This window comes from Chiloscyllium plagiosum, chromosome 33 (genome assembly GCF_004010195.1).
Source record: "Chiloscyllium plagiosum isolate BGI_BamShark_2017 chromosome 33, ASM401019v2, whole genome shotgun sequence".
NCBI classification, from domain to species: Eukaryota; Metazoa; Chordata; class Chondrichthyes; order Orectolobiformes; family Hemiscylliidae; genus Chiloscyllium; species Chiloscyllium plagiosum.
This window is the reverse complement of record NC_057742.1, coordinates 36,555,220-36,572,299: the sequence shown is the minus strand read 5'-3', so window position 1 is coordinate 36,572,299 and position 17,080 is coordinate 36,555,220. Positions and strand designations below refer to the sequence as shown.

The following is a 17,080-nucleotide window of genomic DNA, read 5'->3' as shown; positions in this document are numbered from 1 at the left end:
CAGCAACACTCCCTAGGACCTTACCATTAAGTGTATAAATCCTGCTAAGATTTGCTTTCCCACAATGCAGCATCTCATATTTATCTGAATTAAACTCTATCTGCCACTTCTCAGCCCATTGGCCCATCTAGTCCAGATCCTGTTGTAATCTGAGATAACCTCTTCGCTGTCCACTACACCTCCAATTTTGGTGTCATCTGCAAACTTACTAACTCTTATGCTCGTATCCAAATCATTTATGTAAATGACAAAAAGTAGAGGGTCCAGCACCGATCTTTGTGGCAGTCCACTGGTCACAGGCCTCCAGTCTGAAAAACAACCCTCCACCACCACCACCCTCTGTCTTCTACCTTTGAGCCAGTTCTGTATCCAAATGGCTAGTTCTCCCTGTATTCCACGAGATCTAACCTTGCTAATCAGTCTCCCATGGGGACCCTTGTCGAATGCCTTAGTGAAGTCCATAGCAAATTGGGATAATAGCTTAAACAAATACATGTGATTGATTAAATCAATGCTTAATGTGTGAAACTACTTAATGTAAACGATAAATTATTGTGCAGTTCTCTTTCTGAACTTGAAACAATGATTAGTTAAATAAAATAAAATGGTTGGGCAGGCAATGCCTTATGGCTGCAGCATGTGGGAGATGCTGGAGGCCTGTATGATCTGTGGTGACTGTTTTTAATTGAAGTTTGCATTACTAATAGACAGGGTGGTTAAAAAGGCTCTTAGCACACTTGTCTTCATTGCTTTGAGTATAGGAGTAAGGAGGTCATGTTGAGGTTGACAAGGACATTGGTGAGAGTGGTGCTGGAAAAGCACAGCAGGTCAGGCAGCATCCGAGGACCAGGAAAATTGACGTTTCGAGCAAAAGCCCTTCATCCAGCACCACTCTGATCTAAACTCTGGTTTCCAGCATCTACAGTCCTCACTTTTGGTTAAGGACATTGGTGACGCCTCTTCTGGAATACTTTGTACAGTTCTATTTACCCAGTTATAGGAAGGACATTATTAAGCTTGACAGGATTCAGATGAGATTTACCAGGATATTGCTGGGCATGGAAGGTTTGAGTTTTAAAGAAAGGCTGGATAGTCTGGGACATTTTTCACTGGAGCATAGGAAGTTGAGAAGTGACCTTATAGAAATTTATAAAATCATGAGGAGTAGAGATAGAGTCATCTCAAGAGGGTTGGAATATAAAAGCACCGTTGTGCTACTGAGACTTTATAAAGCTCTGGTTAGGCCCCATTTGGAGTACTGTGTCCAGTTTTGATCTCCACACCTCAGGAAGGACATACTGGCACTGGAGCGTGTCCAGCGGAGATTCACACGGATGATCCCTGGAATGGTAGGTCTAACATACGAGGAATGGCTGAGGATCCTGGGATTGTATTCATTGGAGTTTAGAAGATTAAGGGAAGATCTAATAGAAACTTACAAGATAATACATGGCTTGGAAAGGGTGGACTCTAGGAAATTGTTTCCGTTAGGCAAGGAGACTAAGACCCGTGGACACAGCCTTAGAATTAGAGGGGGTAAATTCAGAACAGAAATGCGGAGACATTTCTTCAGCCAGAGAGTGGTGGGCCTGTGGAATTCATTGCCGCAGAGTGTAGTGGAGGCCGGGATGCTAAATGTCTTCAAGGCAGAGATTGATAAATTCTTGATGTCACAAGGAATTAAGGGCTACGGGGAGAATACGGGTAAATGGAGTTGAAATGCCCAACAGCCATGAATGAATGGCGGAGTTGACTCGATGGGCCGAATGGCCTTACTTCCGCTCCTATGTCTTATGGTCTAAAGGTAGTTGTCTCTTCCCTAGGATGTGGAATTTCAAGATGAGGGGAGCACATTTTTAAGGTGAGAGAAGAGAGATTTGAAAAAAACATGGGGGCAGATTTTTTTACACAGAGGATGGTTTGCGTGTGGAATGAACTTCTGAGGAAGTGGTGGATTTGGGCACATTTACAACATTTAAAAGAAATTTGGATAGATACATGAATAGGAAAGGTTTGGAGGGAAATGGGCTAGGAGCAGGCAGATGGGACTAGCTTAGTTTGGAATTATGTTTGGCATGGATTGGTTGGACCAAAGGGTGTGTTTCCAAGCTGTATGAGTGTATAACCTGTTATCTTGGTGGAGAATATAATTGGATGATAGAGAGGATATTAAAATAATAGTGGGATGTTTCATGGAGGAAAGTTTTTTATTCGTGAATGGGATGTGGACATTTCTGATTTCCCTGGAGAAGGTGGTGGTGTGCTCCCTTCTTGAACTGCTACACCTTGGACTGTAGCTAGACTCATGTACTGCTAGAATGGGAGTATCAGGATTTTGACCCAGTGATACTGAAGGAACAGCGATATGTTTCCAAGTCAGGATGGTGAGTGGGTTGGAGGGGAACTTGCAGGTGGTAGCATTACCAAGTATCTGCTATGCTATCCTTGTCCTTTTAGATGGAAATGGTTTTAGACTTGGAAGGGTTGCTGTGTTAGGATTTTTGGTGAATTTCTGCAGTGCATCTTGTAAATAGTACACTCTGCTGTTATTGAGTATTGGTGGTGGAGGAAGTGGATGTTCGTGAATGTGATACCAATCAATGGGGCTGTTTTATCCTGGATGATGTCAGTCTTCTTGAGTGTTGGAGCTTCATTCATCCAGGTAAGGGGGAAATTTTTCTTCACACTCCTGACTTATGGTTTGTAGATGGTGGACAGGCTTTGGGAAGTCAGGAAGTGACTTACTTCCTGCAGAATTCATAGCTTCTGATCTGCTGTAGTAGCAACAGTATTTATCTGACTAGTCCAGTTCAGTTTCTGGTCAATAGTAATCCTCAGGATGTTGACAGTGGGGGACTCAGTGATAGTGATGCCATTGAATGTTGAGAAAAATGGTTATATTCTCTCTTTGTGACAGTGCGTAGCATGAATGTTGCTTGCCACTTGTCAGCCCAAGTCTAGATATTATCTAGGTCTTGAAATATTTGGACAAGAAGTGCTTCAGTACTTGAAGAGTCGCAAATGGTGCTAAACATTGTGCAATCATCGGTGAACATCCCATTTCTGACCTTATGATTGAAGGGAGGTCGTTAATGAGGAGTCTGAAGATAGTTGGACCAAGAACATTACCCTGAAGCTGACATGACTGACCTCCAACAATCAAAACCATCTTTCATTATGCCAAGTATGGTTCCAATTAGTGGCGAGATATCCATTTCCTAATTGCCATTGACTCTAATTTTGCTCAGGCTTGTTGATACCACACTCGGTCAAATGCAACCTTGATTTGGAATTTTTTACCCAAAAGAAGGACAAATGAGCAACAAATGGGAACATCTCCATCTGCAGTTTCCCCTTCAAGTCACACATTATTTTAATCTCAAACTGTATTGCTGTTCTTTCTATTGCTGGATCAAAACCCTGGATTGCAAATCCTTGCAATGTTGGGATTGTACCTTAGATGAATTGCAGTGCACACATTCTACTATGAAATAGTTGGATACTTGATATGCACATTTTTATTCTTTTATGGAATGTTGATATTACTGGAAAAGATAATATATATCATCCTTGAGAAAGTGGTGGTGAGCCTCTGGAATTGCTGCAGTGCTGCCATTATTCTTCGGCCTATTCTCCTTTCTTATATGTATGTTCTCGACAGGGGCAGTCATGGATGAAATGTGTACAGCAGTGGTTAAGTAGTTGTGTGACACAAGAAATGTGCTACATTTGGGTTAGGGTTGTCATAATAGTATGTCAGCCTGAATCACGTATAAAGTGTAATAAATGTGGATTGAAATGTTTGAGGAGAGTGGAGATTCTGTCTGATCTACATTAATGACGGGAGGAAGAGCTGTAAACTGTTACTTTTGCTTTATTTCAGTGTCAAAATGCTGCTGCATTTTATCATTCAAAACGAAATAGGTTCATTTGTGTAATCTGAGAATCCTACATTAGTGCGGGATGATCACAAGGTCCTGTCATTGAACACACGCTGCTTGAGTAGTATCCAATTGGGAGAATTGTGTACTTCACATAGCTCACACTTGTGTCGAGATGTTATAAAATTAGTATTTTTATTACATCAGTCTCAATGTATTAATAATATCTGTTTGAAAGCAGTGGATAATTATACTTCTTATAATTCTTATACTTGACAACACCTTTGTAAAATTCAGAAACCAAAGGCTTTTCAGACACAGGTCTCCTTCCCAGCAGAGAACAGAACTGCCTTAACCATTATCACAGAGTGGCCTCATTCCACAGATCAGTAAGAATCTGTTTAGAAGAAAAACCCCCATCTCACTCTGACTTCCGGACTGAGACACAGTTAGGAGAGGAAGCACTGACTAGGTTTGACCAGCCATGCTGTAATTCCAATACGAGGGAAAATCCTCTGACTTATTCATTTCTCGACAGGGGGCAGTGGTAGAACGGAAGGTGAGTGATGCTGTGGGGGCTGGATTGGTGTGGAGGTGTGTTGGGGAGAGAGATCAGTGGTAGAGTGGGAGTGGGTTTAGAGGGATGGTGTATGGGTGGAAAAGGTAATGGGTTGGGAAGAAAAAGTGAGGAGTACTGATTGGAGAATTGGGGTAGGAAGCAGATTCCCCTTTCTGATATCCCAATCACTTTCCCATCCAGCAGAACTCCTGGAACAGTCTTGTGTTTTTAACCTGTTTGTTTAGTGACAGTATAAGAAATGAGCTCGATGATGACCCTTGTCCTATTCTTGGCATTGCTAGCTCTGGTTGGAGGTTACATTGTCTGTATGAATAGAATATGACTGGAGTACCTCAATCCCCAGCAGATAGGTACAGAGTGTCTGGAATTCACCTTGAACTGTTACTCATTCATTTCCGGTGTCATGATTCAGTATGATGCATGTTTATGTAGGGTTACAATTCTGGAGCAGCAGAGAATGCAAGACAGAGCACTTTTATGTGTTAAAGCTGACCTGGGAATGATTGATAATCACACTAAAAGCCAGACTACACATAATGTTCTGGATTGGAAACTTGTTAAAGATTTACTGATATTTACAAATGTATAAAAATCTAAAGCACTGATGTTATTGTTTAACCCACGTTTCTGTGTAAATAAAACTTTTGCCACAAATTTGCTGAGAGACAAAAAAACACTGCAGATGCTGGAATCCAAAGTCGACAGGCAGGAGGCTGCAAGAACACAGTGAGCCAGACAGCATCAGGAGATGGAGAAGTCAACGTTTCAGGTGTAACCCTTCTTCGGGACTGGGGGTGGGTGTAAGAGGAACTGCAGATAAAGGGGGTGGCAGGAGCAGGGTAGTGAAGTGGGGATAGATGAAGACAGGTGGAAAGTATGACCTGATTGGACAGATTTGCTGAGGGCTTATGCTTAAAGAAATATTTTGAAATGAAACCTCCTGCAGTAACCAGAGTTGATCAAGAAGTGCTATCAATTCACACAAAGTGAGTTGTGAAATGAGAATCCTGCCCTTCCAGAGCAAGCCAGTGTTCACAGACTTCTCTCTCATTCTCCCTCCCTCTCATGTGGACAGAGCAGGTTCCATGGCATTGTTTCAGTGGAAGTTTTCTCCAGTCTCCAAGTCAATATCGGTTTTCAACCAACTTTGCAAAAACAGATTGTCTAGGTCATTATCATAGGTCTACTTGTGGGATAATGTTTTACACACATTGTCTACCCCATTTCCTACATTACAACAGAGACCACACTTTCAAAAAGCACTACTTTGCCTGTAAAAAACATCTCAGTGGGTGCTGAAAGGAGCTGTGGAAGTGGGTGTGCAGAAGGCACTGTTTTGACACAGAACTCAGTCTTGTGGCCAGCCAGGTGCCCATTTCTCACTCTCAGTATTCGACAGTGAGAGTCAACTGGCTATCCCACAACCATACCCGGGCACATGCCACCCAGTGTCAATGGTCAACACTAAGTGTCCTTACTAAGTTACTGGCACCTCAATTGTGGTGCACTGAGGACAAATGGCATGTCAATCAAGGCGCTGGGTAGGCAAATTCTGCTCAGTTGTCTTTCTATCTTTTACTCCATAGTAATCCTTTTTTGTGTCCTTGCAAGAGCTGGTCCAATCAGTGACTTTGGTACTTGTGTTTCTGACTTTCATACAGTACTAACTTGAGGGGGAACAGAGTGTCCTAGCCAGCAGGGCAAACAGGCTACACACCCTAGAATCAGTCTGCCTGGAACTCCAAGAGAGCTGAATGACTGAGTGGGACATCACCCACATTCTGAATCACCAAACCAGAATGTGCTACCTGTTTCCTAATCCACACCTGACTGATATTTTGTTACTCCATCAGCATACAGTTAAATTTATCATTTATCACAATCCATAATTTCCCCAAATCCAGTCACCACACAACAAAAGCAATAGAAGAAAAACATGCGTTATAGAGTAGAACCTATCTCCAACAAAGAGATAATTAAACAAAGGTTAACCTGTGCCAATTTCAAAATCTTGTGGAGTCAGTTTTCATAGCTGCTCCTAATCCAAGTTTATCTGGAGAAAATATGAAACCTTCCTCTTTTTTTTTCCCTAGCTCCTAACCAGAACAAGAATCATCTCAAAACACCTCCCTACTGCTTCCAACCAAATAGATGCTGACTCATAACTAGCTTGATTGTGTTTCAAAATATCTTGATTTAAGATATCTACAAAAAATGTTGACAAAAAGTTAATTTGTGTGGCTCCCTTCTATCTGGGAATTAGCATACTTCATGGAAATTGAATTTTCTGAGTTAATAGAAGGTTATTGGAATTGAGACAAAGGAAGAAATCGATCCCATTCAGTTCAATGTCTAGCCTCTTGGTGGTGTATCATACAAAGGTAATGGAAATGTTGACTAAGCTTCACAATTAAATCCTATCAGAATTTTGGCAATAGCCCAGATATTGGGCAAATAAAATCACTGGTGATAGACAGTCTTGAGAATTATAGGTCATTGATTCCTCCCAGGTGTGTTACAATCCTCCCAAGTGTTGTCTCAAATACGCATGCGTTCTGTCACAAATCCTTACTTTCTGATGAAGCTCCAGCAAATCTGCATTGGAATAAGTTAACTTCTGTTACTATGGGCAGTCTATTTCATTGATGGACTATTCGCACATTCACTTGTCCAATGATGGTTGGGATATTACTAGCAAGCCAGGAATCTTGATGTTGAGAGCGACCGTGGTCTGAAGACTGTGTGAATGTATGGTGGCATTGTGGTGGCTATTTTACTGGCACTGGCCAATCCTGTTGCTATATCTCCAGCCAATTAATCATGCTGTCCACTCTTCAGAACTGGCAGCCAATCAAAGTCAGCACTGGGCAATGCTGCTGACAGAGGTGGCATAGGCAGAGGGAAAAGTCTACCCCTTTGTCATTGTGCCCTGGAAGGGTGGGTCAAATGGCAAGGTGTCAGGCCTAGGCAGGCAGACACCAGCAACTGGAGGGAGCACCTCTCCAGCAATGGTATTGGGGCCATGAAAGGCAATCACCAGAGAGTTCCTCCATGGAACAGCCAGGAGATTCCCAACCCCCCAACCCCACCTCATATCTCTATGAAGCTACTAGGAGGATGCTTAGGAGGCCAGAGTTCGCTCCCTCAGCCTCTCCTCCTATCAAAAAGCCATATCCTTGACTGAACTGTCATTCACCTAAGTCCTCCCACCGTATCACACCATCTTATCTATCATTAGCTCAGTGTCCAGGTTGCGCGCTTACACTTCAAAGGCCCTACATAAGTTCAACCTGACATTGTAGGTTAGTTGTCAGGGGGTAGTTCTGTCAGCAGAGAAGTGTTTAAACTTTGGAATGAATTGTCAGGTTGTGGCTAAGAGTGGGAATGATGATTAGAAGCTATTCTATATTGTGCTAACAGTCAACAATGTTCATTGTGTGAGGTTAGAAAATAGTCAATAAAATGAACTGGTTTTCCTTCACCATGAGAAGATAAATATGTACATATGAGGTACTTCAACAGTATTTAAACTAAATTCAATAAACAAGAATGAAAACAGCACTACCACAGGATGTATAACTTAATCATATTTCTTTCTGGCTTCAGTCTCAAGCTGTTTGTGCAGCAACCTATACAGATTTAAAGAGCAGAGTGTTCTGGGATGTAAATCAGGACTGGGAATCCTGGTTGGCTTCCCCATCTTCTCCCTCCTTTCCCACTTTCATTACTCTGAACTCAGTGAATCTGTTGAACATCACACCATACAGTCTGCAGTGCTCAGTTCCATTGATTTCTGAGCCACTGTAGGTTATAGCTGAGGATTGGTTAGCTTATTTGGCCGATTGTAATGCAGAGTAGTCTATGGGCCAACAGAACTACGGCAAATTTACCTTGATGTAAATTGGACAGGGTTTATAGAGTTACTGAGCCACATTCCCAGGATATTGTGGGCGGCACGGTGGCACAGTGGTTCAGTTCCCGCCTCAGGCGACTGACTGTGTGGAGTTTGCACTTTCTCCCCGTGTCTGCGTGGGTTTCCTCTGGGTGCTCCGGTTTCCTCCCACAGTCCAAAGATGTGGAGGTCAGGTGAATTGGCCATGCTAAATTGCCCGTAGTGTTAGGTAAGGGGTAAATGTAGGGGTATGGGTGGGTTGCGCTTTGGCGGGTCGGTGTGGACTTGTTGGGCCGAAGGGCCTGTTTCCACACTGTAATGTAATCTATGATAGAGTTGGGAAGCAGGATCAAGTGACACTGTTGAGCTGCTGTGCAGTATATGTACCCACAGCAGTCAAATGTGCAGCTTCTGTTGTGTTTGTAAGGACACATTCAGTTGAATTGGAGTCAGTTTACAGATTCCGCTGTCTCCAAAGATGATCCACCAGTTTCTCCCTTCCTTTCCCCTAACTCTGTATACCTCTATCAACTGATCAAACACACCCAGACAGCATCAATTGAAACCCAATCTTGCCCACTTCCAGTGGGAACAATGGGATTACAGTCAGGTATGGGACCTTTCTAAACCCAGGACTGTCGAGGCCCAATTATGATGCTCCAACCCTGGTCAAAGGTTACAGGAGAAAGTGAGAAAATGGGGTTGAAAAACTTATCAGCCATGATTGAATGGTGGTGCAGACTCAATGGGCCGAATGGCCTAATTTCTGCTCCAATGTCTTATGGCAAAGCAGCATTTAAAGCTGGCAGTCTTGGATTGAATCATATAGTACATGAAGCAACCCAATTAGTCCCATAAGACCCACAAAATTATCCCTTCAAATATTTAACTAATTCACCTTTGAAATTTACTGTTGAATTTACATCTATCAACCTTTAAGCCAGCACGTTTCAAATCATAATAATTGCTCAGGTAAAAAACTATTTTCTTTATCTCTGCCTTGGTCCTTTGACAATGACTTCAAAATTCTGTCCTTTGGTTACAGAACTACTAGTCAGAGAAATTGGTTTGTCTTATTTGCTCTATCAATACCCTTTGTGAAGGTGTACATGCTGCAGTGTGCTGACCTATTGTGATCTTCAGAGAGACTGTTCAGATGTCAGAAATATTCACTGTGGCAGGTTCAAACACATACTGAGGAAATACACTAGGGCCACCTGACTGTGTCTCAGTGCCGTTTCTAGGTCGAGTGACCCACTATTGAGGGAAGATAGGCTTTACAGAGTGAAGTTGTGCCTGTGTCCAGCGCGACATTGGCCAGTGAAAGGAAAGCCATTTCATTCAGAATTAAAACGCTAAGCCCCTTGGTTTTTGTGCCCCATGCAGCCTATTTGAAGCTCTCCTTGCTGTGGGTTGTATAACCCTCTCAGTGCCGATGTTCCCCTCAGTCTGTATTGCCAGTGTAGGTGAAATTTGTGAAGGTTGTCGTTGGCCCTTGGTACAGTGGGTTGTTGTCCTGAAAGGAAACAAGATGTAAACATGGTGAAACTGCATCTTGCTCAGTGAGTGCATTTACAGAATATGTAGCCCATTACACTGTAAGTGCAGTACCTGTCTGAGGGGATCATTGCAGTGAGACAGTGATAGGGGTATACAGCCACATAAAGATCAGTATAATACAGCTTTACACAAAGTAGTCGCACAGCACTAAAACCCATTGATGAACTTCAGAACTATTCAGAACATGTTTTTAAATTTACAAAATACAGTGTCATTTAAATAACATCAACTATGACCATTATTTGCACACTAGCTAATGCGCAAGGTGTTCCCTGTTTGACCACATTTATAGAATTCAGTTTCCCAATAGTAGTGCACTCCTACAAGTGAGCAGGTCTCAGGCTAGGCCTTGATGCCTGACAGTGGACGTGGCAACAGTAGCAAGTTTGGTCCTTACAGCACAGGCAGTGGCTGCATTGGAGAGGGAGGCCCAGCGTGAACTCATGGCAGTGGCGTTGTTGGTGGAGGTAAGATGGCGCTGGAGAGTGGCAACTCCTCCCGCAGCAGCTGCGGCATGGTAAAGGGCAGGTGTAGCAGTGTTGTCAGTTTAGCAGCATGGAATCGAGGTGTTGGGTGGAGGAACCTGGATCCAGGCTCAGGGCTGAGCTAGAAGCAAGAGCTATTCCAAAGTCCACCTAACTTTATTTTTATAAGACTATAAGATGAACTTTAATGTTTTATTTCTATGGCTTTATATTCTGTGTTTTTGTTTGTTTTCTGTTTTAAGGTGGTGCCAGACAGTGGTGACACTAAACACTTTGCAGTGTGTTCGTAATAAATACACTTAACAATAAATTAAAACAAATCAGTGTGCCTTTTCCTATCAGTCTATGAGGGACATGTGTCGAACTATATGTGGTGTGCGGGGCTCGAGATTGCATAGGGAGGTGTGTGTGTGCGTCTTACCGTATTCCACTTTGCGTTGGCTCTTTCTGCCTCAAACTTGGCAAACTCTCGCTTATCGTGGACGGTGACCAGCAACTTCCACATCAATAGAGCCACCAAACCACACAACAGGATGGCGCCCATCAAACACAGGATAATCAGCAGGATGTTCACTGGTGGGGGGCACTCTGCAGGGGTAGAATAGGAAAACATGTTGCATTAATGTAGCAACTTAGAAGGTGGTCTTCCTCCTCCTCAATGTTAGATAAAAGATGAAATGAAGCAGAGCATAGCAAAAGGGAGCAGCAATGGAGCTGATAAAAATAGCAGCAACATTAGAAACACCCCAAAAACAACAATATTAAGGACTTTAGAAAAAGTGAGAGAGAGGATGTATCAAACTGTAGGCACATCAATTCTAAGGGTGAAACTAAACTTGGCAAAAAAAAATACATGCATTTTCTGGTTTGTTCCCACTGGGACCGAAACTGGAGAAAACGCACTTCGGAAAGAAAACAGCAGGCAAGTAGGGCACTCATTGGTTGGACTTTAGTTGTCATAGAAATGCAGTGGAAACTGTTAACCATTCATTTTAATTAACCAACTAAATTCAAACTGGACAAATCTTTCAGACTCAATGAGTGCAAGACAAAATGCCTTGACTTCATGTCTTTTTCTGGCAATGTTTAAGAAGGAGCTAATATGGGGAGATGAGCTGAAAACACGTGGAATTAGGATGACATTCAACAGAGACATGGCTCAGTTAAGGCTCATGATTGAATGTTTAATATCCCTTGTTACCAAATATCCAGGAATGAAAGGCAGACGCAACAGTATCAGTTAATGATATATTTTTAAATGGAAAGGATTTGTGGTCTGGTTTTGGGACTAAATCTTGAGTTAAAGAGAGGGGAAACTATTACATTCATTGAATCCCTACTATGTGGAAACAGGCCATTTGGCCCAACAAGTCCACATTGACCCTCCAAAGTGTATCCCACCCAGACGCATTCCTCAACCCTATTACTTCACATTTCCCCTGACTAATGTACCAAACCTACATATCCCTGAACACTATGAGCAATTTAGCATGGCCAATTCACCTAACCTGCACATTTTTGGACTGTGGGAGGAACCTGGAGCACCTGGAAGAAACCCACGCAGACAGGGGGGAATGTGCAAACTCCACACAGACAATGCCCAAGACTGGAATCAAACCCAGGTCCCTGGCACTGAGGTAGCAGTGCAAACCACTGAGTCACCGCACTACCCAGCAAATTGGGGCCCCTTTTCAGGGACTCCATTTGTGCATGTTAATAAGGCTGGCATGTCGCCACTGCCTGCTGCCACTCAAACACAAAACTAACATCGAGGGCTCATACAGGATCATTTGATGAATTTTAAGAAGTGTCAAAAAATGAGGATTTAAATGAGCAAATGTGACAAACATGCAGATGAGATCTTGATATCAGGAATCCTTAAAGGTGGCATCAGGGTGATATAATAGTTATACTCATTTGTGGCCGGATTTTATGCAGGCCCACAACAAGATATGTTGTCCACAGTGAGATGAGATAATAAAATATGGTGGGTAGCCCTTCACCATCCCCCTCCAACCCAAGGTCTATAACATAGTAAATGGGCAGATACTGAAGTCAGCAGGCTGCCTGCTGGTTTTATTTAATAATTAATGGCAGATTGAGCTTGTTACTAAGGCAGTTGATCCAAGTATTATTGGAAAGAAGGTAAGGGGAGGGGAAGCTGGACATGCGTTAGGGGCACAACTGGATTACATGTAACCCCTCAAAGATGTTGCCCTCAATTTGTTCGTCCCTGCCTAGCTTCCAAAACCCACAACTTACTCCCCCAACCTCCCTCTCAAGACTGCCCAATTCCTCCCTGTCCAAGATTCTGGACTTGCCTCACCCCGGAATCTAAATCCCCTTGTTTACCCAGCAGCACTCACTACCGATGCTAGCCAATCAGTGTGGTTAGCATCTCTTGGCAGCAGAACTTACTCCTATGAGAGGGTAGAAGTGATACTCTTGGCTGAATTATATCACTCGCTGAATTGTGTTGCCATGAAATGGTCTTGTAAAGCATCAGTTGGAGCAACATCAACTTGGAAGGGGGATTAAGCAATGTGTTGTTATAATGGGCAAAATAACAGAGCAGATTTTCAAATTGAGGCCTGGTAATAAAACTGCCCAGATTACAATCCTGTTTATGTCATTGTTGATTTGCAATGGCAGTTTTACACAGGGATGACAAGTTGAAAATCTGCTCAGAAATATAACTACACAGCTAACTTTGTGCACCATTACTTTCAACCCCAACCACTATCCTCATGTCATCTCTGTTTCATTTCCCACAAATTTGAATCTAAGCCCGGTGGTTACTAACCTCCTCCGAATGGAGGTTTTACCTTCTTTTGAAACCTTTATTTTGAACTGTCTACCTTATATTTGCTTTGTTCATGGGATGTCATCGTAATTTGAAAGGCTAACATTTGTTGTCCATTCTTAATTTCCTTTGTGAAGATGGTACTGAGCTGAATCTTGGAACTCCATGTGGTGCAGGTACAGCCACAGCACTGTTAAAGTGAAAGATTTTGACCTAGTAACAATGAAGGAGCAGCAATGTAGTTCCAAGTCAGGATGCTGTGTGACTTGGAGGAGAACTTTCAGATGGCTTAGTTTCTATGAATTAATTGTGACACAGGTCCTGGTTTTGGAAGGTGCTGTTAAAGGTAGCTTGGTAAGTTCCTGCAGTGGAAAGAATAAATGTTTAAAGTTGTGGATCAAGTGGACTGTTTTATGATGGATAACGCTGAGTTTCTTGAGGATTATTGGAGCAGCACTCATCCAGACATGTGTAGGATATTGTACCACACTCCTGACTTGTGCCTTGTAGATAGTGGACAGGCTTCAGGGAGTCAGGAGCGGAGTTACTTGTTGCAGCATTCCTAGCCTCTGACCTGCTCTTGGAACCTTCGTGTTTATGTGGCAAGTCCAGTTTTTGGTCATTCGTAACCTCCACAATGTTGTTTTTGTGCATGGTAATGGCATTGAACATCAAGGGGAGATAGTTAGATTCTCTCTTGTTGGAACTGGTCATTGCCTAGAGCTTGTGTGAAGTGAATGTCACTCTCCTTAACCTTCACTGATGTAAAATTATGATTTTTACAAGACATTGCATTTGTATTGATTAACATGAAAATTGAAAAAAAGAAACAAAATAATCACATACAGAGGAACCGAGCCAATACAAGGAATAACTGTTTGTCAAACCTGGTTCTTCAATAACTGACAGAATCGATTTTCCATTTGACTCTTCGTGATAACGGAACCGAACAACACAGCCATTCTCGTCCTTATAGGTACAGATGACACCATCTGTAGTTTCTGTATCTTCAGAGAGATGGACAGGACAATAATCAAGTGTGATTGAATGAAATGGAAAGATAACCAAATTGGCCACCAATTCCTAATTGGCCATTGCAGCAGCGTACCACAATCACCTTCTGTTGTCCAGAACCAACCTGCAATAACTCCATAGAGGCCAATATCCCGTCACCCTTTATATACACATGGAGAAATTTTGACACTGATCTAGCTTCCTCTGAGTCAGGTCTCAGAGTGAACAGAACCTCTGACACTCCTATTTATATCTGTCAGCTAGGGCTCCCTGATTGGGGCTGTTAATCTAGTCCAATCAAGGAATCAATATTCCATGAGGTGCACCTGGCTGACCTCGTTACAATCACTTCACTGCACAATCCCCAAGTAACAATGCCCATAACAAACAAGTTAGACAAAGGAGAGCTAGTGGCCATTATCTTTTTGGATTTTCTGTAAGCCTTTGACAAAGTGCCACACAGGAAACTGCTAAGTTAGTGGAGGACACTGTGACTAGGGTGGATTTACTGGAGAACACGGTGGTTGGGGAAGGGTTTACTAGAGGACACTGACTGGAAAGGATTTACTGAAGGAGACTGTGCCTAAGGAGGGCTATTAGAGGTGAATGTGACTGGGGAGGGCATACTGGAAACAAAAACAAAAATTTCTAGAAAAGCTCTGCAGGTCTGGGAGCAGTGGTGAACCTATATCAGAGTTAATGTTTCAGGTCAACATTAACTCTGATTTCTCTTCAGAGGTGCTGCCAGACCTGCTGGGTTTCCCAGCAACTTTTGCTTTTGTTTCTGATTTGCAGCATCTGTAGTTTGTTCGGTTTTTATCGAGGATTTATTAGAGGACACTATTACTGGGCAAGAGTTTATTGGAGACAGTGAGGTCTGCAGATGCTGGAGATCAGAGCTGAGAGTGTTTTGCTGGAAAAGTACAGCAGATCAGGCAGCATCCGAGAAGCAGGAAAATCGACATTTAGGGCTGGAGCCTTTCATCAGGAATTTATTGGAATTTATTGGAGGAGACTGTGACTGGGAAGGGTTACTGGAGGACACTGTGACTGGGGGAGGGTTTACTGGAGGACACTGTGATCGGGTAAGGGTTTACTGGGTGACATTATGCCTTTAGGAAAGGTTTATTGGGTGATGCTGTTCCACCAGTGCTCTAGTCTGAGTGTGTAGGCAGGAATGCTAGTCATCTAACCTGACAGGTCACTTTGGAAACTTACCCAACGTCCTCACTCTTCGGATCTCATCCCTGCATACCTTGTCACACGTGCCGTTCTCCATCAATTTCCCAGTCTCAAACACTTTACACTCGACACAGCTCCTGCAAAAGAAGGAAGGAACGAGGTGCAAACAAAATTAAGACTTCTATGAAACTTTATTTGGTTTTGAAGCAAATTAATCTCAAATTTTTCTTCTCCTGGTCCTCACTAATGATGGCATTCATAAGATTTGACATCTGAGAATCAACAGGTTAAAGGACATTGCAAGCAAACCTATTCCTGTTTTGACCCATCAGTGTTCACTTTGAAATTTGTTTTCTCTTCAATTGAGCTTCTCAGTTAGTTTTTCTGGTTCTTTAGTTTTTTTTTTGTTCAATCTTCCTTCAAAGGAAGATTTGCATTTCTGAAGTGCTATTGCAATTTTAGGGCATTCCAAAGCAACTAAGTACTCCTGAAATGTCCAAATTGTTGTAATATAAGAAATAAGGCAGCTAGCGTGCTTATAGTAAATTCCCTCAAACAGTAAAGAGATCATAAGAGCATGCAAAGAAGGTGTAGCAGGAAAAGGCCTCAGAGTCTGCCATCCCAATTCATGAGGTCTTAGCTGATCTTTTTATAATCTCCATATTACCTTTCCATCTAGCCTCCCAATAACCTTTCACCTTCTCGCTCATCAAGAATCTATCAACCACTGCCTTAAAATATTTAAGTACTCTGAAGGAAGAGATTTCCAAAGGTCGGTAATCCAAGATGGAGGAGGTAATCCAAGATGGAGGATGGGAAAAATTTCTGGCTGTAACAGCTGCTCCTTTTTTGAGGTATTTTAGGTGCTGGAGGTGATTTCCTCAAATTCCAGGAGCAGCAATTACTGTTTTATATGTTGTTGCATTGTTTTGGAACTTTGGAAAAAAAAGTCAAAACAACAGTAGTTTTAAAAGGGAGAAGAACAGACAAAGGAAGCACATGGTGAGGACAGTGCAGGAGAGAGAAAGAGAGAGAATCTGCACAGTTACTACCTTTGCTGTTTTGAATTCATGTATCGCTGAATATCAGAGTGCATCTGGGAAAATTAACAAACAGTGAAATTCACAACTAATATTGGAGGAACGTATTTGGGTGAAATTAAGTGGTAGAAGCTGGTACTATTTCAACATTTAAGAGGCATTTAGATGGGTATATGAATAGGAAGGGTTTGGAGGGATATGGGTCGGGTGCTGGTAGGTGGGACTAGATTGGGTTGGGATATCTGGTCACCATGGACGGGTTGGACCGAAGGATCTGTTTCCATGCTGTACAGCTCTATGACTCTCTGACTGCTTTAAATAGACAGTCACTTATTTTGAAACTGTGACTCTGTTGTAGATTTCCCTGTGCAACAGAACATACTCTCCACATCCACATGATCAAGACTCCTCCGAATATTGTACATTTTAAACAAGTGACCTCTTACTCTTCTTCATTCTGGATTAGTGGTGCTGGAAGAGCACAGCAGTTCAGGCAGCATCCGAGGAGCAGTAAAATCGACGTTTCGGACAAAAGCCCTTCATCAGGAATAAAGGCAGAGAGCCTGAAGGGTGGAGAGATAAGCTAGAGGAGGGTGGGGGTGGGGAGAAAGTAGCATAGAGTACAATAGGTGAGTGGGGGAGG

At 42.6% G+C, this 17,080-nt stretch overlaps 1 protein-coding gene across 3 annotated transcripts in view; it reads right to left on the bottom strand.

Annotated features, from left to right (window-relative positions):
- Nucleotides 1-17,080, bottom strand: part of LOC122540019 (integrin beta-3-like) — a 99,762-nt gene that overhangs the window by 2,627 nt on the left and 80,055 nt on the right. The window contains exons 12-15 of one of the 3 annotated variants that reach the window (XR_006309230.1): nucleotides 15,434-15,534; nucleotides 14,089-14,208; nucleotides 10,820-10,986; nucleotides 8,973-9,869 (exon numbers count right to left, since the gene is read on the bottom strand). Coding sequence is in view for 2 of the 3 variants with exons in the window: in XM_043675308.1 (XP_043531243.1) it covers nucleotides 9,798-9,869; nucleotides 10,820-10,986; nucleotides 14,089-14,208; nucleotides 15,434-15,534 (460 nt within the window). In the remaining variant the exon portion in view is untranslated. Of the gene's footprint in view, nucleotides 1-8,606; nucleotides 9,870-10,819; nucleotides 10,987-14,088; nucleotides 14,209-15,433; nucleotides 15,535-17,080 lie in introns of those variants that run through there. The other 2 variants (XM_043675308.1, XM_043675309.1) reach the window with 2 other exon arrangements.